This window comes from Anser anser, assembly GCF_964211835.1.
Source record: "Anser anser genome assembly, chromosome: 3".
NCBI classification, from domain to species: Eukaryota; Metazoa; Chordata; class Aves; order Anseriformes; family Anatidae; genus Anser; species Anser anser.
Window position 1 is genome coordinate 101,216,468 of NC_139722.1, and position 26,358 is coordinate 101,242,825.

A 26,358-nucleotide genomic window follows, 5' to 3' on the forward strand; every position below is an offset into this window, starting at 1 on the left:
CCAAGGAGCTCACAATTCTGCAAAGTAATGCTGTTGTAAGAATCACCCTATATGAAGGCAGGGAGTTCCTCAAGCCAATTATCACAAGAAGATACAAAGTGTTCTGACTCTCAGTGGTTGTTCTGTAGACAGCAGAGAGACACATGCTACAGAATATTGACTTTTCATGAATAATATAGAATGCACCGCTGTAAGACCAGATCCTTGGATTTAAACTTTTTGGTTTGGTGTAGGATATATGGTAAGAAGCAAAGTGAAGGAAAGCATCTTTACCTTGGAACCAGATAGCTGATAATTCAAACTAAAGGTGCATTTGGAGCATCCAAATAGATCCATTAAGTTATGCCAGCAGCAATAATTATACAGGAGCCATGTCATTGGCTGGAGATTGCTGGAGTGCAACACACTTTGGCAACAACCCTTATTATTCCTGACATGGCTCATGAGGAAATCGGTAGTGTAAAACACAAACTCTTAAAAGATCACCTAATAATTCCTCTACAACAGAGTCACTTCTAGCTGCTGCATTATGTCAATTTTGCATCGCTTAGGAAAACACGTTGCATTTGCACTGGGGAAACTAAGAATTGTTATTCAAAGTGTCGTGGCTCTTCTCATTGTATACTTGTAATTTTGTCACAAAGCATACTAGTAAATATGGCCTTAAAAGTTTCAAAACATGTAATAAGGCTGACAGCACAGATACACATTCCTCAGGAATACCACACTGTATTAGAAAATATTCTTGTATATTTCTTCTCTGATTAAAAGGAATAGAAACCAAGCAAACACCCTTAAAAATTGTCCAGGAGTCACAGTCACAGTCTTGATAGAAAAAGTTTAAAACTTCACACATACATTATACTTATCTCAATTATAATTGCTGCAAGATTAAGAAAAGTCAAGTTAAAGTGAAATTTAGTTAAGTTTCAGTATAAGATAGGGATGAAAGAACATTAATAATGTACCAATTCTGCCATATGACATTGACCAATAGACACATAATAATAGTATGTTGTTAGTCCCATGTGGGATAAAACTAGTTTCCAAACAGAACAAGTCACTTCCCCCTCTCCAGTTTTTCCTCTTCAGTAACACCATGTAAATACAAATTTTCTGTAGAACCATAGGACACAGTGGCCTCAGAAGAATGTAAAAGAGAAGGGGTTGGCCATGTAGAAAAGTCAAGCCTGCTTTGAAAGGCACTGAGATTTTCAGGCCTTGTTGTACACTTATGGAATTCTTCCCACATAGCTGGAACTTCAGGTCCTACCTGATACAGTTATGCCATTTCTGCCATAACTTGAGTAAGAATGAAAACTGCTGGGGTTATTGAAGTTTTAGAGGTAAAAGACTTTATACAAAATAGCATGAATTTTCTGGACCCACAGAGAGTACTCTTTTGCATCACAGAAAGTCCAAACTTAGTAAAATAATGTGAGAGGAATTATGCAGATGAGACATTCAGAGTGACTTGATCCTTGCAATCTTCTTTATGGCAGAAAGCAAGTTAGTTAAAGATCAAGAAATTTTCTATTGTCTGTTATCCCAAATGGGACACTTCTGCCAATTCTTAGACAAAGACAAATTTACACCTACTGTAAATCAATGAAACTCTATACATTGCATTATCCTAATGTCCTTTATAAACTCAGGCTAAAGTACTTACACACACCTGGTTTTCTGATATATTATTGTACAATTTAATGAAATACTTCTGCAAATTCATATAATCTCAGCTGAAGGCAATCACCATCTAAATACATTGATTGAAGCTGTTGATTTTGCTTTTGTCTACTCTGGCTGAATGTGAGCCTGTCACCTCTGCCTCTGGTGACAAAAAATGGAAGCTGTATAATTTTTATAACAACTATTGCCTGCTCTAGCAATTACACAAAACAACATGAAGATGACAACGCTGTTGCTCAGTTTCTACTGCTCCAACAAAAACAGAATTGTGTTGGTGGTGCATTACAAGTGCTATTTTTCCTAGCCTATGTGAGGCCATCATAATCAGAAGTATTTGAACTTGATATTTGATTAATGCTGGCAGTACTCTATAAGTGATTTCCACTCAACGTCTAATTATTTATTTCCTGTTATAAATGGAATGAAACAATTCAAAACAAACAGCTAGAATGACTGTTTTGCAAGAAGCTCATAATCATCAATTCATACATGTAGAAATCTTCCTAAAATTATATTACACTGGCCTGTTGAACTTGAAAAGCATATTTTATCCCAATCAATGCATAAAAGTAAAATTATCCATAACTAAGGCATGTTTCTCTGCTGTACAGTTCAGCTGTAATGATCCCCACACACTGCACTTGCACATCAATTATGATAATCATAATCACGGTCGTTAAGCTGAATGTTCATTATTATCAGGATGCTGGTGACAGCAGATTCAATCATCGGGTGCAATGGGCAGGCAGTCACAGTCCCACCCAAGTTTCTGCAGACTGCGTTGTGCCACATTAAATCTATGATGTGTTCCACATCCCACTCTATTCCAAAAGCTGTAGACGGTAAAGGTCAACTTTATGTTCTGTGCAATATGCTTAGGTTCTCTAAATTAATTCCTTGCAGTACTGGATATTTTTATGCTTTGTAGATAATAAAATTCTGTTTAGGGCCCAAATGCCTGTGCAAATAACGAAACAGTGATGCAGTTGTACTGTAATTCACCTATAATAAGGCATCAAAGGAAAGAATCTATCAACAAGGAATGCCTTCAAATGTCATGTCCCTAATTTTCCAAATAAGAAAACAGTAAATGCTGTCATTTAAGTCAGTTTTCTAAAATGCATATGCAAACTAATTCCAATACCAATTAAAGGCCATAAACTATCATTTCTGCTTCAGTAAATATGAACATATGTGAGTGTTTTGACAACTGAAAGATTATAGTTAGTGTATTTGATCCCCTGACTGTCCAGCTACTTTGGGACCTATCACTCTAGATTAAACTCACAGTGACTAGTATTTTTTTTTCTTTATATCAATACTTCTCACAGAAATCAAAGGCATTCCAAGGTATTTAGACATATATTAATACAACTTTAAAAATATGCAAGCATTTTTTATTTTCATAGTAGTTAACAACTAGGATAACTAGATTGTTTCACTAGAAGTATATTTCCATTTTTTAACTTGTTTATTTTTAATGAAGATTTAGAGTAGAACTGTTTTTTCCCTTAGCTTAGTAACTTCTTAGAAATCTATGTGGAATGGTATGAAAATTTTCAGACTATAACTAGATGAAAAGAACTATTAACTTTTCTCACATATCAATGGTAATTACTATGTTTAGAGGAAGTCTATGCTGACACTCTTTCATTTTCCAGAGGAAATATAACAATACAATATTTGTCTTTGTTGCTCATTTTGCTTCTAAAGTAATTATATAATTTACATACTAATCTTTTTGAGACCTGAATTAAAATGCACACATATAAACACATAAAAATCTAAAGGAAATATAACTCAGACACGCTCATGTACATAAACAGAGAAACTTTTTAATACAGAGGTTATAAAAAAAAAAAAAGCTAATATCAAATAATACTTCAGCAGCTCAGTGGTCTATGACCCACTGATCACTGCACTGCCTCCTTGGAAGAAATTATAGTTTTTCTTACCGGCAATGATTAGATGGACTTCTCTATTATAATACTTTAAGAAGCCAACTATACAACCTGGCTGGGTTATCAGCTATTCAGGTTGTAATAAACACTGCATTAACATAAATATCATCTCATGGAAAACCCCAAAAAAGGTTGTGTTAAGTAACATGTTAAGCAAAACTCAGATTGTTTTTGGTATTATCTTCACACATGCCATTTAGCCTGGTGATTAATTAATAGAAGATAATTTTGTTCAGAGCCCTGACATATGGAAAATTTTACTAGATTTGGGAAACAAAGTAACAGAATTCACTGAGATTTTAGTTCTGAAAGTATGACCTTGTACCTGCCTATAGGACCTCTTCCATTAAAATGCAGAAAGGAGGTAGAGTTTTTTTTGTTTTGTTTTTTTCTTTTTCTTTTAATGGTAATAATGACCCATTAAATCAGCAGGTAGGTCAGAAAGAGCTATTTTCCCCTCTTATCTCTCTGTTTGGGTAAGCAGCTCCTAACTGAAGCTTCATTTTAATTTAGAACTGGGGTTGGAAGGCTGTAGGTTGTGTTGGATTAATGCATACAGCTATATACCTCCAGAGATTTAGGTTGAAATCTATCCAAGATAGCAAGTAAAGCAATTTTAGTTGTATCAGCTAAGTCCTATAATTTATATTATATGCATCATATACGTATGATAAACAGTACAAATACCTTTACATTGGTTGATATTGGTATCTGAGCCTGATCAAGAACTGCTACAGATTGGAAAAGTCTTTACAGTATAAAACAAGTAGGACCAACAAATTTTATATCATTTTTTTATATATCATGCTTATGCTTTGGGACTCCAGTGAAGCATACCCTCCATTAATTGCATTGAAAGACAAATTCAGATCTTTTCATTTGATCTTTGTATCTTTATTTACAATGTAATTTAGTTATTTTTTGTAATGATTAAATATCAAAATTTTACTCTAATATTGTTTCTAAAGCTTAAAATTTTGAGAAAAAATCAGACAAAATATTTCATCTCAAAATAAAATTCCTCGGAACCTGCTTTATATTTACAAGGATAAGTTACTTTCAAGAAAACAAGTAATCATATCTTATAAAACCCCAAAATTAATTTGGTTGAAAGGGACCTCTTCAGATTGGATAGTCCACCTCCTTGCTCAAGCAGGACCAGCTACAGCATGTTGCCCAGGACTGTGTCCTGTCAGGTTTTGAATACATCCAATGATAGAGACTTCACAGTCCCCTAGGCAACCTGTTCCAGTGTTTGACCACTCCCACAGTAAAATAAATAGATGGATAAGTAAATAAAAATAATTAAATAAATAAATACATGAAATGTGCTTTCTTTCATTCAGATGGAATGTTATTCATCTCAGTTTGTACCTGATGTTAATTGTCCTAGACACTACTGAGAAGAATCTGGTTCCACATTCATTTCCTCCCACAGGTGTTTATATACATTGATAAGATGTCCCTGAGCCTTCTCTTCTCCACATTGAAGAGTTCCAGCTCTCTCAGCCTGTTCTCATAGAAAAGGTATTCTATACCCTTTATCATCTTTGAGGCCATGTGCTGGAACTGTTCTGTCAAGTCCATATCTTTCTTGTACTGGGAAATTTTAATGTGATTATGATACCTAATACAAAAATAAGTAATGCAAATATATGCACAAATTCATGTTGAAACACTGTTTAGGTTCATTTTCACCCTTATTCACCCAAAGAACATAAGCAACAAAATATTTTATATTTTCTCCATTTTTCTTCCATAATTTTCTAAAGGTTTAGCATGTAAGAATAAATATACATATATTATATTGTATATAATATGATGTCCTAAATCAGGAAAGGCATAACAGAAAAAAAAATTGCAAAACTGATATAACCAGATCTGTACTTATACATGCTCTTAATCCTTACCTTGTAGGTCAAAGAATTGTTGAATTTCTTCCAGTTTAACTTACCAACGAGTTCAGAAACCTTGATGGCCCAAAGATACCCAGTGGATTCAATGATCTCAGGATCAAGCTCAAATTCACATACAATAGCAATCTAAAAAAGTAAGCCATTCTTTAATTTTTGTAGTGACTCACCTTGCCTGTTACCCACTTATTCGGCTGTACTTCTCGGAAGTGTTTAATTCCATAAGTTTCTTGGCCATATTTGCCTGACCTATGAATTGACGGATCATACTTCTCATTTTTATGATACGAAGAAAATGGCAAAAATCTGAAATTCAAAAAATATTTAAAAATTATGGTCTACTCCGGATGCCACAGAAATCATGTAAATAAGATATCAATGTAGCAGAAAATGAGGTGGACACAAGTTTCTGCTGTTTTCCTCTACCATCTTGATGTCCCCTCCTCAGTACTGTGGAAGGGTTACTGCAATTTCTTTTATAATTGCTTTTTAATAAAATTTGGAGCAAAGTGATAGAGATCTTCAACAGGATAAAATGAAGCCTTGTAAGAAGATAGAAGATGGTGCATTTGCATTGCCAGATTATTACTCTGGCTATATTTGCACTGCTAACTGGTGTGGTGTATAGAAGGAATGAACAGGGACTGGTTTGGTGTGATTTCCTTATTGACATGTGCAATGCAGTATGTGCCACCAGTCAATGGAAGGCCTCCACCATGCAAAAGTAGAGTTCATTTCTGGAGAACCTTGCATCCACCTTACAAGTAGCGTACTCTAAAAGGCAACCAACACAACCTCAACCTGATCATTCCATCAGGATGGATGCATTTCAAGGCTACCAGCAGTGTAAGTATAGACCAAGACTAATTCACACCAGAAAGAACTCCTTTTGTACCTTAAAGTAGAAAGTGTATCCTTTGATAACTGTCAACCAAAACTATATAAGGTGTAGCCTAGTTGAGCAGAATAGAAACTTAGACAGATAGTACTGATGGCTTTCATGTATTGGCAGACCACAAAGCAAATCAATGATTTATTCTAAATACACAAATCGTGTACTTTACTCTGAAGTTATCAGTATGCCCTAACCATCAATCTTTTGGGATTTGATTCTTTCACCTTTAGTCATACTGAGGGTGAACTCCCTTCTTGCATACTACCACTGAACAGTGAAATTCCAGATGCCTTCTTTGGTCATAGAGGTTGTTTTAAGATAGACATCACTAAAGCCTGTGGGCACCTACAGGTTTTCTGGGTAGGTCCCACAGTAAACTGTATGGAGGAGGGTGAAAGGCATCTCATATATAATGGATTTGCAAGAGACCCTACAAAGTTATCAGTTTCATCTGCCCATTTTAGTTTGCAAGATAGTTACAAGAGCAAAGAGATACATTTTAATATAAAGGAAAATCCCATGAATGAAGCTTATCATTGCTGGTATTCCAAAAAAAGAAATGTGTGTTCTTTATTCTACAAGTGCAGAAAAATTATTAAGTGGTAAAATTAGAAATAAGTTTCAAGAGTTTAAAACATCACTTTAACAGCCACAATAATAGGTGTAGTTAATTAAAACCTTTTACTAGTTGAAAGTTTTTCAGAACCCAGAGTCCCAATAAGAGTTATAGTCAAACACATTTTTGATAAAGATGGGGATAAAAATATGTTTCTTCCTGTTTCTCAGCTGATACAGACTCACAAAATGATTTATTTACACTAACAAATCAACAACTGTTTGGGTGAGCTTGTTTATTTTTATTAAATTATATGCCTCTCTTTCCACTTCATAAAAAGAAACTATTTAACAATACTCCTAGCTATATCAATTTATTCTATCCAGTACCACAGTCAAATGTCATGTAAAGTTAGCAAAAAGAAAAACACTGATTTAGCAGACTTAAATTATACAAAGCTATGGTAGTATGTGTATACTCATGGGAAAGGACACTCACATAAGACAGATTATGGTACTTGTAATGCTAATTTGCACATGGGATGGACATCACATGCACACAAAAATTAATGTGGCCCCAGTGTCCCAGAGAATACACCGAAGGTGCTGTGAGCCGGCTGCTCCACTTGCAGTTTTTATCACTTCTGAATTGCATTTTAATAGTACATTTTTCTTTTGTTCAGACATGAAAGAAAATTGGCTTTCTCAGGGGATTGGATATCTGAGAAGGCTAGCAGTTTAGGGATTTGCCCATATATGCATATAATTTAGTTGAGCCATAACATTCATAATTCAATATGAATACCACATCTGTAAAATTTATACACAAAAGAGCAAAAAAATAAAATCTTGAGAAAAGTAGAAGATAAAGAAAACAATAAGGATTCTAGTTGTTTCCCTTATAAAATGTTTTATGTGAAGGGCTTGATTTTACTGTGGACCAGTTCAGCTTCATCTATTTTGGCAAATCTATTGATCAAATCAGAGTTTGGCAAATCAGAGTAATTTATGTTTTACCACAATTCTGAACTTAAATATCTATGCATATATTCTAACACTTTAGGTCACAAGTAACAGCTTGCACTACATGTAGCTTAGCACAAATTTAATCTTCCACATTCTACTGCTTATCTCCTCTAAGACCATCGGCTGGTCTATGTGCTGTACAGCCTGGAATGTATGTCTATGGTTGAGGAAAAAGTTAAAGCAACTATGAGTTTTTGAAAAAGAACATTGAATAATAAAAAAATACTGAAAATGAAATGAAAGAACATTAACAATATAATGGGGTATAATGGCATAAAATAGTAATTTTTTTTCTTTTGTCTGTAGATCTGCAGTCAGAGCCACCTGAGCAGTTGTTGATAGGGACAATGATCTAACAACAAGAAAGGATCATATTCACAAATTCAATGTCTGTTTAAAGCAAGCAAATATTGTCATAATTTTATGTAAATAACTAATTAAAATATTTTAAAATTTTGTTTATTTGTTTTAGGTAGATAAACAAATTAATAGGAATCATACGAGCGTCATTATAGCCCTACCAGCCAATGATAATAGTAAAAATCAAGAGCACTGCAATATACTTCAGTAACGGCATTGTGTTCTGTAGCTCTCTCTATATACCTGACACAGCTTTTCCCCAAATTAATGACAGTATGTGTTCTGAATGCGACAGAAGAGAGTGATGGAAGGAGAAGAAAATTAAATCCAGACAATGGTATGATAACATTATAAACTGCCCAAGCTTAGACCTCAGTAGTTTTTTCCCCACAATAAGCTCACTCCAGTGGGATTCTTATATCTGGGTTTCAGCTTTTCTTTGTGATTTCAGTGTAAATTCAAAAGTTCTTGAAGGCTTTCAGTAAAACTGACAGAGACAGAAATAGCGGGATGAAAGACGAATCAAATTCCATGTTGCCATCATATTGTGCCATAAAGCGTAATCAGTATAATCTGAGCCTTTCCAAAACTTTATGATTTAATGGGAGGTGAATTCTCCCCAAAGAAATACACTTAAAAAATGAAAAGTTATTTCAGTCCACCCACCACAAAAGCTTAAATGAGAGACGTGACAAAGAATACAATCAAGATAGGGTGAAAGAGTTGGAACCAAAAAGCCTCGGAGGCCTTGACTTAGTAGACAACCCTAGACCTGACAGTTTATAGCAGTATATATTTATATTTCAAAAGATATCCTTGATATCTTTTGTTGTTAACTAAAATTGTGTTCTCTCTCCTTTCTATCCTGTACCTCCTTGCTACCATTAATTTAATCTTTCTAATCCTTCTTTTCCACACATTTCAGCCCCCTTGTTCTCTTTCTTCCTTCATCTCATCACCTATTATTTCTTCCTTCCATTCTGTCTCTTATTCCATTATTTCTTGCTATTTTGACAGGAGATGGAAGAGGCCTCTTAGATACTAAAGGCTTTCTAGTTGGCCTTGATAGATGCTGTAGAAGGTACTGGACTCTGATGTCTACGGCAATGCAAGAGGAGAGAAAAATCTTCCTATGCAGCAGCACAAACAGGAAGGAGGATTTGTCAGGGAGTGTAGTGATAGAACAAGGGGTAACAGTTTTAAGCAAAAAAAGATAGGTTTAGCTTAGATATAAGGAAGAAACGTCTCACAGTGAGGGTGGTGAGGGCCTCCCAGGCAAGTTGTGGATGCCCCATAGCTGGAAGTGTTCAAGGCCAAGTCGGATGGGGCCCTGGACAAACTGATCAGGTGAAAGGTGTCCCCGCCTCTGCAGGATAAAGCTCAGCAGCATTCACTTTTTCTTCTGTCTAAATGGCAGCAAGCAACAGGGCAGGACTTCAGCAGGTTCTCTGGATCTCTGCAAAGCAGTCTAGCAGTGCAAGCATATAATACTGAGAGCAAAAATGCTTCACTTTACCCAGGCTACTGAGAAAGATCAGGTAGGAGATCTACTGCTAGACTATCCCACACCCTGTGGCACAGTAAGAAATATTAACACCAGAGAGAGGTAGGGTAAATATTCCCAGATTTTTCAAACTTGCACAAGATTTGTATGTATTGTATGTTTTAGCAACTTAGACGTAAAAACACTACCAAAATTTTAGCTCTAGATGTGTGATAGTGCTGTTAAATTTGTATCTAAACTGGTTCCATGTAATAGCAATTCAGTTTTTTGTTGTCTTGATCTAAGTCAAAAAAAATCCTCTCACTTTAAAGAAGACCACAAGCAATTAGCTCCAAACAAACTATGTTTCACCTTCTGGAAGCTGTGAATCTTATGTTTTTTTAATTTATTAAATAAAAAACGTAATTAATTTTAAGCTTTCAGATTTGGGTTTTACCTAAAGTCATTGCTCTAATCCAACAGACTATCTTTTCACTCAGTGAACAAAGAAGCAAAATGGTTTTCCACAGCAAAACAATTCCAACAGGGCAGCCATTATGTAGTTCATAATGAGTGCACATTACAAATCAAAGTGTAATTAACAGTATAAAGACAGCATATTTTACTTACTGTATCTAGTCAGATTATCTTTAGCACAGTATTTTTTCCACGAGAAATTTTGGGCGCATTATTACAAATATTGTGTGCAGTAATACACTAAATATACTAAATATCGATGCTTTTTCAGTAAGCTCTCAGTCATTTTTATCCTAACAGCAGCAAATCTAAGAATCCTCTGTCTGTTTTTATTTAACTCATGTTTGCAATAATGTAAAGTGGCAAAAGAAAAAAATCGTCCAGTTCTTGTAGAAAGTAAAAGATCTTTTCTGCAGCAAATTCTGGAACTTCTTAATTATACACTGACTTATCTGCATCCCCAGTGTTATAAAGTACTAGAACTTCATTAGAAAAATTAAGATGGAAAAATGAAGGCACTACTTTGTAAATTTCCAGTGGAAATTAGCTGGAAGAAGCAGAGGAATACTGGATCAAAAGAGGGTAATCATGCTTAACTGTGCCCTAGAGCACCCGCATGTATAATACGATTTGCACAGTAACTACCTCTCCTATTACTGCTTGTTTGGAGTATTCTGTGTTAATGGGGTTAGCTAATTTAGTATTTTAACTTAAAAAGACTCTACTGATTAATAAATGTTGCACACTGTGCTAGTAATTAAAATAAATGGAAGAGTTACAAATAGAAGTTGAATTGTTAAGAAAACATTATCTGAAAATATATGATAATCCCTGTTTATCATAATACAATAACAGTCCGGAAAATATGCAAATTGCTGAAGTTGCAAAGCATATGAAAAACTAAGCATAATTTGAACAAAGTTTTCAGATGTGTTATATTTGCATGACATAAAACGTAGTGGCCATTTTCACTAGGCTAATTCAGAAACACAGTAAAAAAATCTTAAAAACATACAAATGAAAAGATTTCTTAAAATTGCAAAATCTCATCCAAACGAAGTGACTTGCTTTTTAAATTTTATTTTAAAATGTCATTTACACTGGGCATGTCATGATACTGATGACTCCGAGTCATTAACCTTTCTGTAAGTCCATCCTTTGTGCACAGCACTGTGTAGTGCAGAAGTACCTACAGTGGCTCTAAAGGAATGCATTATCTTGCTGAAAATAAACCTGTGAGGAGCTTGGTACTGCAACACTCACACAATGTGTGAGACACGGGGTGTGCAAACATTGCGCTGTGCTGCACACAAGCGAACCACTGTGTTCAGGACTAGCTTGGCTATCTTTGGTACAGCACTGAGCACAGAGAGAGCCAGAAACTGAGACGACTTGCCTGTTGTCACACCAGCAGCCTACAGTGAATCAGAAATCCTCAGCTTTACACTATTGCTGGTTTATCCCTATACTATCACCACATTGCAACTCATTCTGATGTATGTTGACTTTATAAAGATGTTTAATACTATACTCTCAATCATGAGGCATATTATGTGAGGCAGATTTCAGCACTTAATGAAAATAATTTACATTTTCGTTCTCTGGAAAATTAGGCGAGCACACTGCTGCACGCAACTGAGTAAAGAACTTTTCATGCTTAGTGATCTAAATCTGCTGGATCCAGCATTTGGTGTCTCAAACTAGACACTAGTTTATTAAGTGGCCATCCCAAAGGAGTCCAATTGTCATTCCTATCCAAGTGTAGGGGGAAATCACTCCATTTGTATGAAAAATAGCACAATAAGGCAGTAACAGCTTCAATTACATGAGAAAGAGGTATCACTCTTATTAGGTTAGATTACCCAGTTGCTGTTTCATTGCAAAATAGGAAATTCCAGCAGTTGCTTCAAACACAGCCATCATTTTCTTGTTTTGGATTTGTACTGCTTCTACCTGCCTCAACCTCTCCCTTGGCTTTCTCTATTATTTCTGCATTCATCAGAAGCAAGAAGTTTCTCAGAGCTTGAAACATTTAGAGAAAACATTAACTCTTTAAAAAAAAAATGAAATCAGAGGTGAGTGGGAATTCTTAACATCTGATATAGAAAAAATATTGCTGTATTATACCTGCTATCTTAAAAGATAATGCACAATAGTCATTCTGGAAAAATAAGATCAAGGATTCAGTTTGCCTTTTTTATGCAAATACTAGCTTTCTCCACAAACCCCACACACTTCCTCTTTTCTTTCTCTCCTTATTTGCTAAAATAGAAGAATGATCAGCATACAACCAGAAAGAAATACAGTCCCAAAGTATACAATTACACGGAAAGAGACAGAAATCTGTCAGTTCATAATAGACACCACTGAGAAAAAAATACTGTAGAATCTGAGTAACCCTTTGCTGACTCCTCCCCGGAGACCAGCATACCACAAAGCAGTTGCAGTATTGCTAGAGTGTCTTAGACCTGATGATGACCTGCAGCTCTGTCATCACCTTTTCAAGGTTACAGATGTGACCCTTGCATGGTTGGTTGAATCTGAAGCACAAACGGAATGATCACAGCCTGAAAATGTATAATACACTATGCATTTAGTGCGCGTGAAGCTGAGAATCACTGCTTCTGCGTATTAAGGATGGAATGAAATGCTTTCTTGCCCATAAGGTAAATAAAGACCCCCAATCAATTAATATCTGTCAGAGTTGGAGACTCCAAATTTGAAGTGTACAAGACCAAAGCCTTTACAATTCACCAAGTGGGAAGAAACAGGGAAATAAATATTTCAACATATGACCTTCTGAAGCTGTTGACATAGTGACCTCTGGTGTAAATCATATCAAATAAAGACCAGGCCATATAGTCATTCCCATAAATGAAGAACATAATCCCTCCTCATTTGGAATATATAATCAAAACCTATCCAGTGTAAAGAACACCTTAGCTGAAAGAAAGAATCTTAATTATTACCCAGTGTTTTCTAGATTTCAGTCGTAGAAGCTAAAAATAAAAATAAACATTTAAAAGTTAGCACTGATCTAAGATGAGATTTGAAAGTTAAGCTGCTTTTCCCCTTCTCCAATGATTAAAAAAATAGAGGAAAGAAGAGAAACCTGAAGTACGCTTTTACTTGTAACTTTTCCCTATTACTCGTTTGGTATAAAAGGGGTAAAAAATACTACATCCAATTTTTGTTACCAAATATCACAAATAACATTGTACAAATGTGGAAAAGTTGCTGAATTAAAAGATTTTCTTTCAAAATTGTTTTTAAGTAGAAGCTCCTTTGAAAGTCACTATTAATATTAAATCAGGGAAAACATGGGGGAAAAAAAAAAAAAAGATCCAGCAATTAAAACAAAAGCTAAAACATGCAAATGCAGTTGATTTTAGCATTCTTAAATCCCAGTCCTTAAACTGACACAGGCAATATGGAGCTGATAGCAAAGTATTATTCATTCCCAGTGAATCGGTAGATCACAGGCTGCCCACAAGGAAAAGGGATTCCTTTCTGTCCTGAATTCTGGTACTGAAGTGTCAAAGAATTGCCAAGAGCAGTGAATTCAAGCGAAAAGTTGACAAAACATCATTTGTTTCTAGTTAACTACAAAGCCAGAACAAGTGACATAATAGGCTTTATTATGATTGGGCAAAGGAGTTCCATCCCAATAAAAAAAGATTTGGGAATATTTTGTTGATAGCCTTAAATGTGGGGGGATGGATTACGTCTGTAATTTTGGATTGTATGGAAAAGAACTGGCCCCTCTGATGCTATTACAGATGCAATGGCTCAGGAAACCAAACTGCCACAAAGATGATTACAGTTTTTACATCATGTTCAACATGTGCAACATATGCTCCCTTCCCTTCCAAGTGAGCTTTGGTAGTCTACTGGAAAGAAGGCATGTCTCAATGGCATGCAAGAACATGTTTCCTCCCACAGTATTTAAAATCTTTGAATATGAAGACAGAAATAGTATTTGTTCCTTGGCAAGGTGCATATGGCAAAAAGTAATTTGCATTTGTTTACTTATTTCCCAGTAAGTTCATCTGTTGCATCACATATTATTATTATAGCACGTTCTATTGATTCATAGATACAGATGGCACATGTAATACAATTACAAGATAGGGTCTCTGCCCTGGAAAGTTTATAATCTAAGAACATACAATTTAGAAGTATGTACAGAGAATGTTTGCTACTAAGCTGTCAGGTTTGACATTTCATTTTGTCAGGCATGAAAGGTTTTTGAAAGCAATGAAATAAAGAAAATATCCTCATAACAATACAAGGAAAAAAAAAAAGCTTACTCATTGTCATGTATATGGTTTCTCCATTCCCCCCTTTTCATTTCCACTCTGGCCTTCTCTAGTGGTGAATCGATTGATGCTGCCACTCGCAAGGTTGGTTCCAAAGGCATATAGCGCTGCCGCAATACTTCAGCGGTATCGCGGAAAGGCCCCTGATGAAAGGTATAGGATAACGTAAGTGTTTTATTGTGGGGCTATAGTTCTTTCTTTCTTTTATTCATGACACATCACTGATGAATGAGGACACAGAGTGTCTAGGAAGCGTAGCACGACTTTTCTTCCAAAATAATTAAAGCAGTTCATTTCGATAGGGAGTTACAGATAACACAAAGGTTGATAACATGCTCTAAAGCCCTAAAGAGAGAATGAGAAATGCGTACTCCGGATTTATTTAGCTACTCATAAATATTTATTATTTTAAAACAATACATTGTTAGAACTTATTAGGAAACCTTATTTTTTCCCTTGGAAAAAACACTGGTGAAATAAAATTTGATATACAAGTGTTAACTTCATCTAGATTCTGTTTAAGCAGGAAGTCTCTTCCTTTTCATGGGATAAATCATGTTCTACCTTAAAGAACATGCTCTTTTCAATTTAACTATAAAGCTATTTGGAAGAGAACTTAATACGTGACTTAAAACACAATTCCTCTGATATGATTCAAACTAATGTCTACAAAAATGGAACTATATAGTCTATTTTTGAAACGTCTAATTCCACATTAATCTCACTAGTCTTAAGAAAAACTAAAAGCTCGTAATTATTTCAGAGATGTGTGTATATATAACGTATATACATCCATAAACACACAAAAGGATGTACGTGTATATGTATATATATAAAATGTTGTTTTTTTTTTTTTTAAAAGCAGACCATTTAATAACTGATCAAACCAGTACCTACCATTTAACAAGACAGATAGAGAGAGCAACAGAAAGTCCTTTTCTACACTGTCAAAGTGATGTATGTTATGTCTTCCTTTTAGTACTAACCACTGTGAACTTACCTCAAGTATAATTAGTGCCATACTACGCTCAGGACAATTTAGTGGCAAGTCTAGATTTAGAAGTGTTACTAATTAATTTTTATTTTATTTTCACCATTACTGATCCTGCAATGAACTAGTGAAACCTACTGAAACTATGAGCAGACAAAGAATCCTAATCACAGGCTTCATTTTTAAAGATATCCTTCTTTAAATAGGTTATCACTAACAAGTCACAGCTGGAGTTACTGCAAGCACTGAGTGAAGACTGTGGGGCTAATAAAAAGAAATGATTCACGCCTCATTTATGTTCACTTATGTTTTACATTAATAGAAACCAATAATAGGAACCAGTTACCATAAAAGTCATGGACCGTAAATAACACAAATGGCAAATAAGTATCATCTAGTACTTTTCACAGCTGGACAGGAGGATTGCTATATTTGAAAGTAGTTAATGGATTTTTATTGGAACTTTACTTTTTAAAGGCACAGTATCATGATTTGGAGATATTTTTAAAGATCATAGTAAGGAAGTAACAAAAGCATTTATACTACTTGCAGATATTTTCTTGCATTTACTTTCTAAAAGTGTCCACAAAAAATATACATTCATTTAGCATGACCACAATAAGTTTTTTTTTAAAACAGAATGAAAATTGTTATTGCCTTTAAGAAAATAATCAATACTAGAGAAGGTCATTAAAACTGGTAAACAATGCTCTAGTAACATAATCTAATGATCAAGATATAAAATAAGGCTTAACTTGCTAATGAAAAGATGAATATTTTGTATTGCAAGATGTTTGCAGAGCTGCATATGCAGAGAAAAGACGAAAGATGTGTAGTGTTATCAAATAACGTAATGATAGATGTTTGCTTTTAGAAAATAGTCTTCTTCATCATAAAATATTTATTCATATTCCACCAGAGTAAGGGCCAAATCAGATGTCCAAGCAAGCTTTTTTTTTTTTTTTCTATCTTTAATTTCTAAGAACTTTTAACTTTCTCAATTCATAGTTCAAGTGAAATTAATAAAGCACAGCAAATACTAATGGAAGGGGGAAAAAAAGAGTATACTATGCAAAGGTCTCTCCAATAAGGTTGTCATCATTAATGGTGGTGCATATTGTAGAATATGAAGTTAATTATAATCCTTCCCTGCATTTCTCTGAAACATATTTTATGAAACTTACCCAGCAATAAACACCTACTGAATGTATGTAAGATGACAAGACCTCTAAAAAATCCATTTGCCTATTTGCATTTTACAAGATGAACTTTAAGATTTATGTAATCTGCGGTAAAATGGTGCTTGCAAATATTTTCATATCTGCAGTGCCCACAAGCATTTTGGACATCTGGCTTCAAAAGGGAACCAACAGTTTTCACCCTGAAAGCAACTCAAACAACTCCATGTTCTATTTTGGAATTTTTACTGAATAGCATAAAAATTCTTGCTACTGACTGGTCTGCCAAATAAAATGGTTAGCAGGGAGGCATTCTTACTACTTTACCATAAAATAAGAAACTCATGAAAAAAATTATGATCTACATGAAATCTTGTGTTCTTCACTGTTCCTATTCCATGACAGCCACCAGCATACAAGAAAAAAAAATTAAATCCCCTAAAAATGGTGTTGTACTTTCTGTTATTAATGCCTTTGAAAGAACACTTAACTAATTTAAGAATTACCCATTCTTCCATCAAACTGTAATTCTAGTTAATTCAGTAATAAAACTGATAGGTCTGTTATAACTAATGTATAATCATCGTTAAAACTTTTCTTTTAAATACACTATATCTCACATACACGGAGTTATATATAAAATGCTAAATACCAACTTTCCCAAGAGAAAGCTAGTAGTTAGCTAATTTTTGTTCTCTTAGGCTTATGTAACTTACATTCTCATATAAAATATCCAGGCCTATGGGCAACACAATTTTTAGATACCTGAATAATCAATGGAGTAACAAGTGGCTCACACTGGACCTGAGATGTATAAAATGTTATCACAGAGAACTAGGACACAAGTATAGCTAGTAATTAAATTCCTTATTGTCACACTGGACAACTTTCAGGGTGATGTGTTCTGATGGGTTTTCATTTCCAGCTGCTTCATCATCTCAAATCAGTGTCCTTTCCTCAGACAATACAACCCTAAATTGTCAAAGTGTTGTGTAGGGATTTAGCAGTGTGACTCCCATTAACATCAATAAGAGTCGCGCAGCTAAATCCACGCGCTGTGCTTTGAAAATTTACCCCACAGTGTACATCCCAGGGTGCTGAAAGGATTAAAGTATTATATAGTAAATTCCCTCTTTGAGGTGCAGAAAATAAACAGGGCTCTTCTGGTTTGTTCTAAAAGGCTATCTGTGCACTACTGCTGTGAATGCATCTGAACTTAGAAAGGTCTATAAAATATTCCAAACCCAAACAGAATCTTGTAAGATACTTTATATACAGTAAAGTGGTTTTGCAAGAGCAGCTTAACAATAGAAAAACTGAGTTCCCTCTTTATTTAAAAAGCATGACTCCTGTACCTTGTCCACTATGCAAAATATTCCTCTCTGTCTTGAGAGACAACACATCCAGTCACATCCCACTGAAGGACTATAATATGGACTATAGGACTATAATGGTCCCAGAAGGTAAGGCTATAATGTCATATTTATCTGTTTTTGAATTTACATTCAACTCCAAAATCCCTGATCACTAAACCGTTGGCTCATGCTTTGACTTGGTTCTAATATGAGTCAATGAGATCGTTATATGAGGAAGTTCAAACAATCAAGGTGTGGGGATGGAAGGATAGAAGGACAAAGGTGAACTACCATGAAGTTGATCCTTATTTACGGACACATATATATATATACATATGTATGTTGTAAGCAGCGTGGATCTCTGTGGGGCTCACCTCTATTTATTCAGCCATATTTTGGCAGATCTGCATTTGTTCCTCATGCTCTAACCCAATTGCGTTTTTATTCACATCCCATCATTGATATTGACTCATGTTGATACAGAGAAGTCAGATATGATATAAAGGTGAGAAAAGCCTCTTCTGTGTGGGTTAGTCCATGAGCCCATGGCTGTTTCCACTGAAGAACAATGTTGATTCAATCAGTAAAACACAGGCAAATTGTAGCATGGCTACACATAGTTTGAACCCAGTGGTAGAATTATAGAATCATAGAATGGCTTGGTTTGGAAGGAACCTTGAAGATCATCTAGTTTCAAGCCCCCTGCCATGACCAGGGACACTTTCCCCTAGATCTGGTAGCCCAGGGCTCTATCCAACCTGGCCTCAAACACTTCCAGAGATGGGGCATCCACAATTTCTCTGTGCAGCCTGTTACAGTGCTTCACCACCTTCTGAGTAAAGAATTTCCTCCTAACTTCTAACCTAAATATCTCCTCTTTCAGATTGAAACCATTGCCCTTTGTCCTATCACAATATACCCATTTAAAAAGTCATTCACCATCTTTTCTATAAGCCCCCTGTAAGTACTGAAAGGCTGCAATGAGGTTGCCCCAGAGCCTTCACTTCTCTAGGCTAAACATGGAAGAGAAAATTTAAAGATAGCATGGAGTTCAAAATAATGTACAAGAAGTTCTGAAGTCATTGTAAGCGTTCAAAGTCAAGCTGGCATTAAACATGTATGTATGAGGTACATAAAGCAGAAGTTCAGCAGACTGTGCAAACTGAAAAAATCTTCAGAAGAGATAGAAAGACAGTGTATGTCTACCTCAAAAATATCAGATATTCACTGGCAAAAGCTACATGTCTGGAAAAATATCCACTCATCATCAACTGAGGAACATAAAGGTCTCAAAGGTTTATAAATATTGGTCATATTCCCAGCAGGTTTAGATAATAAGGTAGCAAATGCTCTTTTGCCATTTTGTGGGACATCTCTGCCGTATTACCTCAGAGATCTCCATTACTTTATGAGAGAGGAAAAAGGTTATCTGCAACATATGCTGACATCAACTGAAATCAAAATCCAGACCATGACAGTTAAGGAAGGGAGCTGGGCAACTAAACAATTGATGCAGAACATGTAGAAACTTTTGTAATTACTGACACACAGCTAGTTGATGCAAAAGTACAGGAACTACTTCATACTGAGAGGATGTCTCTTGGTCTCCACATGGAAAACACAAAAAGAGTAATAAGTTATTTCAACTGGTTAATTTTATCTTTAATTTCTCCTATTTTTCATTGATTTAAAATTGGAACTTAGGAATTCTCCCTCTGATGAATCAGGATGATACTCAGTTTTATCAGATCTTCTCTTTGAAATCTCAGATGACTTTTTTGTTGTTTTTTCCAAAAAGACAAAAGCAGTCACATTTCCTTGTTTTACATACCACATACATTTCTTTTTCCTTAAAACAAACTTGTGTCAAAGAATTATATTCTGAAAGCAAGCACTAGTTCTATAAATAAAGAACATACACATAAAATATTTGACCAAAAAGAGACACTGAAAACTGTTACCTGAGGTTTCTGTCTGCCAATAGGTGGCAGGGATTCTCCAGCATGGAAAGTTGGAGGCCCTGTACAAGTTGGCCAGTCGTAGAGTTCATCTCTGAAGGGACTCTTCACTTGCTGCCGCCTGTGGCTCAGTGGCTTTGACTGCCGGAGCAGCAGTTCCATTGGATCTGGGGATTTTCTGAACGGCGAATTATATATGCCTGCAATCTGAGTAGAAAATGGGTTTACCTTTGACTTCAACTAACTTACAGTTGCAGTTACAAAAGTGTTTAAGTAAGATAGTGTAATGTATAATCTGTATTTTAGCCCTCCCAATGGGTATAATTTTCATTTTATTCAAGCAAGAAATACACAGCTGATTTTCGTGGACCTCAAACCCTCTTTTCTTTTGGTCACATCTTTCCTCTTCCACAGTAACAGTCAAAGAAATGTACCATTTTTTCCTTAAAAATAAATTAAATTGTACAAACTTACAACTAGGTTTAAAGACAAGTATTATACTTGTTTTGAAACATAAACTTGAGTTTATGTTTCTTTAAAAGCCATTTTAAATTACTATGCATAACAGAAATAAAAATATGTATTACTTATTATTTCTAAGCACATACGTGCTAAAATAAATATCCATACAAGGAAAAAGATAACTTTTGTCCCTTTAGACACTGTGCTAGCTAACTCGCAGTGTGGCATAAGACAATTGAAATTACAACATTTTTAAAAGTAAAACTGAGAGACTGGCTACAGGGAAACACAAGAACATTTATTGAATACCAAAAAATAGTAACTGTTTTTTTGCAGCAAAATGTCTTATTACATTTCTTTAACCATTCACATTTATTTAGTTTTATTAGTATAAAAGCTGTGAAAAACAAAAATTAAGATTAAAAAATGTGAATTGTGAATTGAACTAAAAATTTACATTCTTCATTTAATTTTGTTTCATTTTTTTCAGCACAAAGAAACAATACGCTATTACATCAGTAGTGTGATGTAATATAATAATTACTAATATAAAGCATACATTTCAAATTCTTAGCTAGTAATCTCTGTCATTAACAGTCTGTGAATATCTGGCAAGACAAAATTATATGACAGACTGGTCCTAAATCATTCTGAATGATGATCATTCTACATTCCTAGAAATGTAGGAATTTTATCAGTTGTATATAAACACTCAAACGTATGTGAGTTTACTGAATAAGTTATGAACAGTAAAGTATCCATTCTAGTTAATAATTACTATGTGCTAAACATGAGAATTGGTGTACCAGATTGCGCAAAGCAACTAAATTTCCAATAAAACAGATGAGATGCTTAAAAAACATTGTCTAAATAAGTAAATAAATAAATAAATAAACTGTTTTGCTTTAAGGAAAATTGTATTTTCTGTAACAGTATACAGTATAACAGACTTTGAAGGTAGATCAGTTTTGTTCAGTTATAATATATCACGTTTTGCGTTTATCATATTTATTTGCTATGAAGCATTGAATAAACATAGAATAAAAAAGACATCAGTCACTGGTTGTTCCTTTAGTTTTCAGGATGTCAGCTATAATGGCAGAGATCCATGCTTCAAATAGCAGACAAGCAGGATTGGTGGGGTGACTGCAAAATTGCAGGTCCATCTGTGTGATCTGTAAAATCCAGCTATATTTCAAGGTTTGGTTCTATACCTCTTGCTCTTATTCGCCTAAACATCTCATAAACTTGCAGATTCTCCTTATGATTTATTTTTTGTTGTATTTCATCCATTACCTTGTTACAATTTTCTTATCAGTGCAGCACAGTTTTGCTTGTGAACATTCAGTGACATGCAAGTCTTCCATAAGGACAAGTTCCATATGTTGTCTCAGGTTTTTTTGAACTATTGAATGCATTCCCGCTACATATTTGTTATGCAAGTTATCTCATATATAAAATGACACAGTCAAGGTCTTCCAAACAAATTAGATTCCATGCTGGAGCTATACAAACCAACCATGGTCATATAGCTCTTCACCCATTAGTCCTACCATGGCCAACGGATCTGTCTATACTATGAATTTTTGCCTTTATTTTGCTGATGACGGTAAAATAGAAAAGTAATTGTCTGTGATTACCATCTTTGCACATTTCACTGAATTTCACTGTACTGATACGTTATCTTTCTATGCATTCCTACATCCTCTGTGTTTAGTTGTTGTATCCTGACTAATGTGGAGAGTACCTTCTACATTCTAGCCAAGCCACGTGTCTGCAGAGGGCCCCAGGTAGTGAGAAAGATACTGCTCTTTTACTGTACATCTGCAGCACACATTTTACAGAAAACTACAATATCAATGAAAATACAAATGTTTTCCATGAGAAAAACATCTCCTTGCTCACCACTGAGAATCAGGATGATCTGGAATAAACCATTCTGCCATAAAAATGGCATGCTGAAGTTTCATTCATGGATTTGTTAATCAGTAGGAAATCCTGATCAGGGCTACCTAAAATTTACACAGCTTTTTAAGACGTCTAAAAATAAAATAAAATAAAATAAAATAAAATAAAATAAAAAGTAAATAAAAAGTAAAATCAAATAAATAAAATAAAATAATAAAATAAAATAAAATCATAAAATAAAAATGCTGAAAAGCAAATTGGTTAGGAAAATTTAACAGAAGAAAATTTAGATTTCTTCAGTCACATAGCACAAGATTGTTTCTTGTTTGTTTCCACAAAGAATAAAAATACAACATCTTAAATATTTCAAACATTTTTTCTCTAAAGAAATACAGGCGAGAATAACTTTAAAGTAATGTTTATCTGGGCTCTGAGAAATGGCATGACTTCTATCATTCACATTTAGAGAAGTATTAACGGACCTATGAGTATAATGGCTTTCTGGAATGGCATTTCATAATCCATATTGAGATACTATGTATGTTCTTGACATTTCTTTGTTTAAACATTTGGCAATAGAGAAATATGTATTCAGAGTTCAAACACTGAAATGCAGTGCACAAATAGGACTGGCTTTCAGCACTTCTAATGACACCAAAATTAGCCATAATAGCTTTGGGAACCCACTGATTCAGTGTCATTTGGATTATTATTTCTGAAGAGGTGCCTGAACAAAGAGTCATCTTGTGTTGTTCTTTTTTTCATATATTATCAGGTTAAACATACATAAATAGTGTATCAACTATGAAAACAGATTTGCAGTTTTAGTGAGGCACATTAGTGAGGGCAGCTAGACACTTTGCAAGATGTTGCTTCTACAGTTGAAGCTCTTTGTGAGATCTGGGTCAAAATTAATTACGAAGTGCATTTTAACTAATGATTTTTCAAGCAATCCTGTTAATTACTTTACATTTTAATTATATATGTTCAAGTATTCAAATAGACAGATAGCAGAGCAATCAGCAGAGTTCATATCTGGACGGATAAAATTAATACTAATTTACTCTAAAATCCCCAAGGTTTGTGGCTAGGTTTTAAGCCTAGATTTAAAATGGGCGAAGTTTGGTAGCAGAGACAAGGGGATGAGTTTGTTTTTACTTTCTAGTTCAGACCAATCTCTGGCAAAATTCATTCACTTTAAAATATCTCTGCAAATCAGAGTCTTATTTTTGTGACTTCTTGCTTATGTGTTGTGTGCTGACGGATGTGCTATTCCTTCTACCCTTTGCAGGAAGATAGCAGTGTGCAGAAATCTTAAGAATCTGGAGGATCTAAGCCTTTGATACTTAATAATTTTTCATATCTTCTTGAGACCAGTACAATATATTAAAAGCATTATTTCACCTTTTCACTGCTTTAATGCAATATCCTCTCAACTACAAAACCATTGTAGTTAATACTGCTTTTTCAGCGGTAGAAAAGTATCTGTCTTGAGATACTACTCCATACTTTGGAATCAAAGTATGAGGTAGATTTTGATTTTCTTCACTTTTAGTCCATACAAAAATATGCTACCCTCCCAAATATTATGACAGGTTACAAAAAGTACCTCTTCTGTAGTGAGTATGACACATTTTTCTGTACCCATGTTCTTCACAACTAAGAAGGTACTCTGTCAAAGACTGCTTTCTGAGACTCCATTTCCAGGAACATTTTTCTGAAGTGACAAACACTATGGGGAAATCTGTGCTACTGTTAAAAATACTGCAACTGAGTTATTTGCAGTACTGTCATGCTGACTTCCAACTCAATAAGACCAAAGAAATCTCAGGAGGGGACTCTGCTAATAGCTTCTTACTGACCTCCTTACATCAGGCTCTTCTGCTGAATGGTGGCCCAATGGTGAATATGGCAAATGAGGTGTGAAAGCACAGATTTTTGTATTTTTTTTCTTTTTCTTTTTTTTATAAGACTATGGTTCTGATTCGTCAAGGGAAAAGAGAGAGAGAGAGAGAGAGAGAGAGAGAGAAAGAGAAATGAGTTATACAATAGATATATATTTCCCCTAGAATTCTCTGCCTCAGACCTTCCATCATGGAAACCCAAGCATGACCTGGAATATTAATTGTGTCAGGTCAAGCATACTGGCAAATGTATCATTTGTTACCCAGTCATCCTTAGCATTACATTAATATTTTGAATCATTTTGCATTTCTAACACTCTATCATTTAGTTTTCTCTCAATCATTTTCTTATTTTTATAATTAATGGTGGCATATAAAGAAAAAAAAATCAGAAAATAGATATTAATTTAATGATGGAAGGAAAAGAAATCAAGGAAAAATGTGTGAGTGTGTGTGTTTTAAATATTCTGTATCTCTTCCACCTCTTATCCTAATCTTAGTCTATACTGTAGCATATGCATTTTTGTCTTTTCCTGTTTATCATTTCCATAAGCAGAGAAAAATTTAACTGTTACTTAACAGCTACTGTTCTGAAAATAATCACACCTGCAAAATTAAAAATCAATGACGTTGAGCTGAAGAGTAAATGTAAGCATGAAGTTAACCGAAAATGTATCCTCCCTCATGTATTTTAAATATATTTTACTGTAATTCAAGTATTCAACTAAACTATAATAAAGGTATGCTCTGTTTTAATTATTTTTCCATATCAACTCTGAAAGTATGAAATAATGAACATATGTCATGAATATAAATGTTTCTTTTAGCATTCATTTATTTCTGAAAAAAAAAAATACCTTTGAGGGAGGAAGCCTTTTCAAGCAACTGCCACAGTAAGAATCTAAATAAGGTTCTACTTTCTCAGTCTGCTCTTTTAATAAGGAGTTAAATGACTCCTTCTTCAAAATGCATATTAGGAGACAGAAAATACTTCAACAACATAAGGAATTAACTTTAAAATACTTTTTTCTCCAATATATTTTGTATTAAAAAAAATAATAATAATCTAAGCAAGCTGAGAGAAGAGGTAAGAGATCTTTAAAAGCCATAAAAGTAAAAGCATGAAGGAGAGCTGTGAATGAAATATTTGCTAGAGAAGGGATTGCTGAATCAACACTGACCAATGCACTTCATCATAATTATCAGGACATACTACTGCCAGGGGATTTATAAAAATCCCACTCAGCAAATAATTGCCCTGCTGTTAGGAGATAGTCGGAGTGTTAACACACTGTCACAGTCCAGCGTTTAGTAAGATATTCAACATTCAATTACTCTTGCTGAGAACTAAAAGGAAACATGATCATTTCTCAGCTACTGCAGTTATGCTTCCACATGAATTCCAGAGAACAATCTTGTTAATCCCCAGATATAGTTTCTCTAGGAGGTAAAAGAAATACCTCAAAACATTAATGATTCACAAGGAAAAAAAATGTTTAAATGATGCTGCAGCAACATCTGTAAGAAAATGAATTTAAAACTTTTAAATAACTAGTTTATTACAGGCTGTCAAAATTTTCCTTAAATTAAGAAAATAAAGGGATAACATCTTTAATATAAAATGTACTGGGGAAATAGTCATCTATTAAAATTCTGTAAATAATATCCTAGTAGCAAGTATAATAAAATGATGTCCACTAAATCAAATCTGAAACATCAAAATATTTAAACCACGTGACAGTGTCTTCTCCTAGGAGTAATCTGTGACTTCGTGATTAATATGGACATACTTTTATATGAGAATTAATAGATATAGCATAAGCATTATTCAGATATTGGAAAAAAAAACCCTGTTCCGGTTCAACATTCCAATTCAAAAGAAAATTTCCTTACTATGGCTAACAATAGAAAAAAATGTCACCCA

General features: G+C 34.5%; 1 protein-coding gene across 1 annotated transcript in view; it reads right to left on the minus strand.

Moving 5' to 3' along the window:
* SPATA17 (spermatogenesis associated 17) overlaps window positions 1-26,358 on the minus strand; it is a 97,780-nt gene that overhangs the window by 19,063 nt on the left and 52,359 nt on the right. Inside the window, exons 7-9 of the mRNA XM_083828868.1 lie at window positions 20,164-20,367; window positions 14,670-14,821; window positions 5,734-5,869 (exon numbers count right to left, since the gene is read on the minus strand). Coding sequence (XP_083684994.1) covers window positions 5,734-5,869; window positions 14,670-14,821; window positions 20,164-20,367 — 492 coding nt within the window. The remainder of the gene's footprint in view (window positions 1-5,733; window positions 5,870-14,669; window positions 14,822-20,163; window positions 20,368-26,358) is intronic.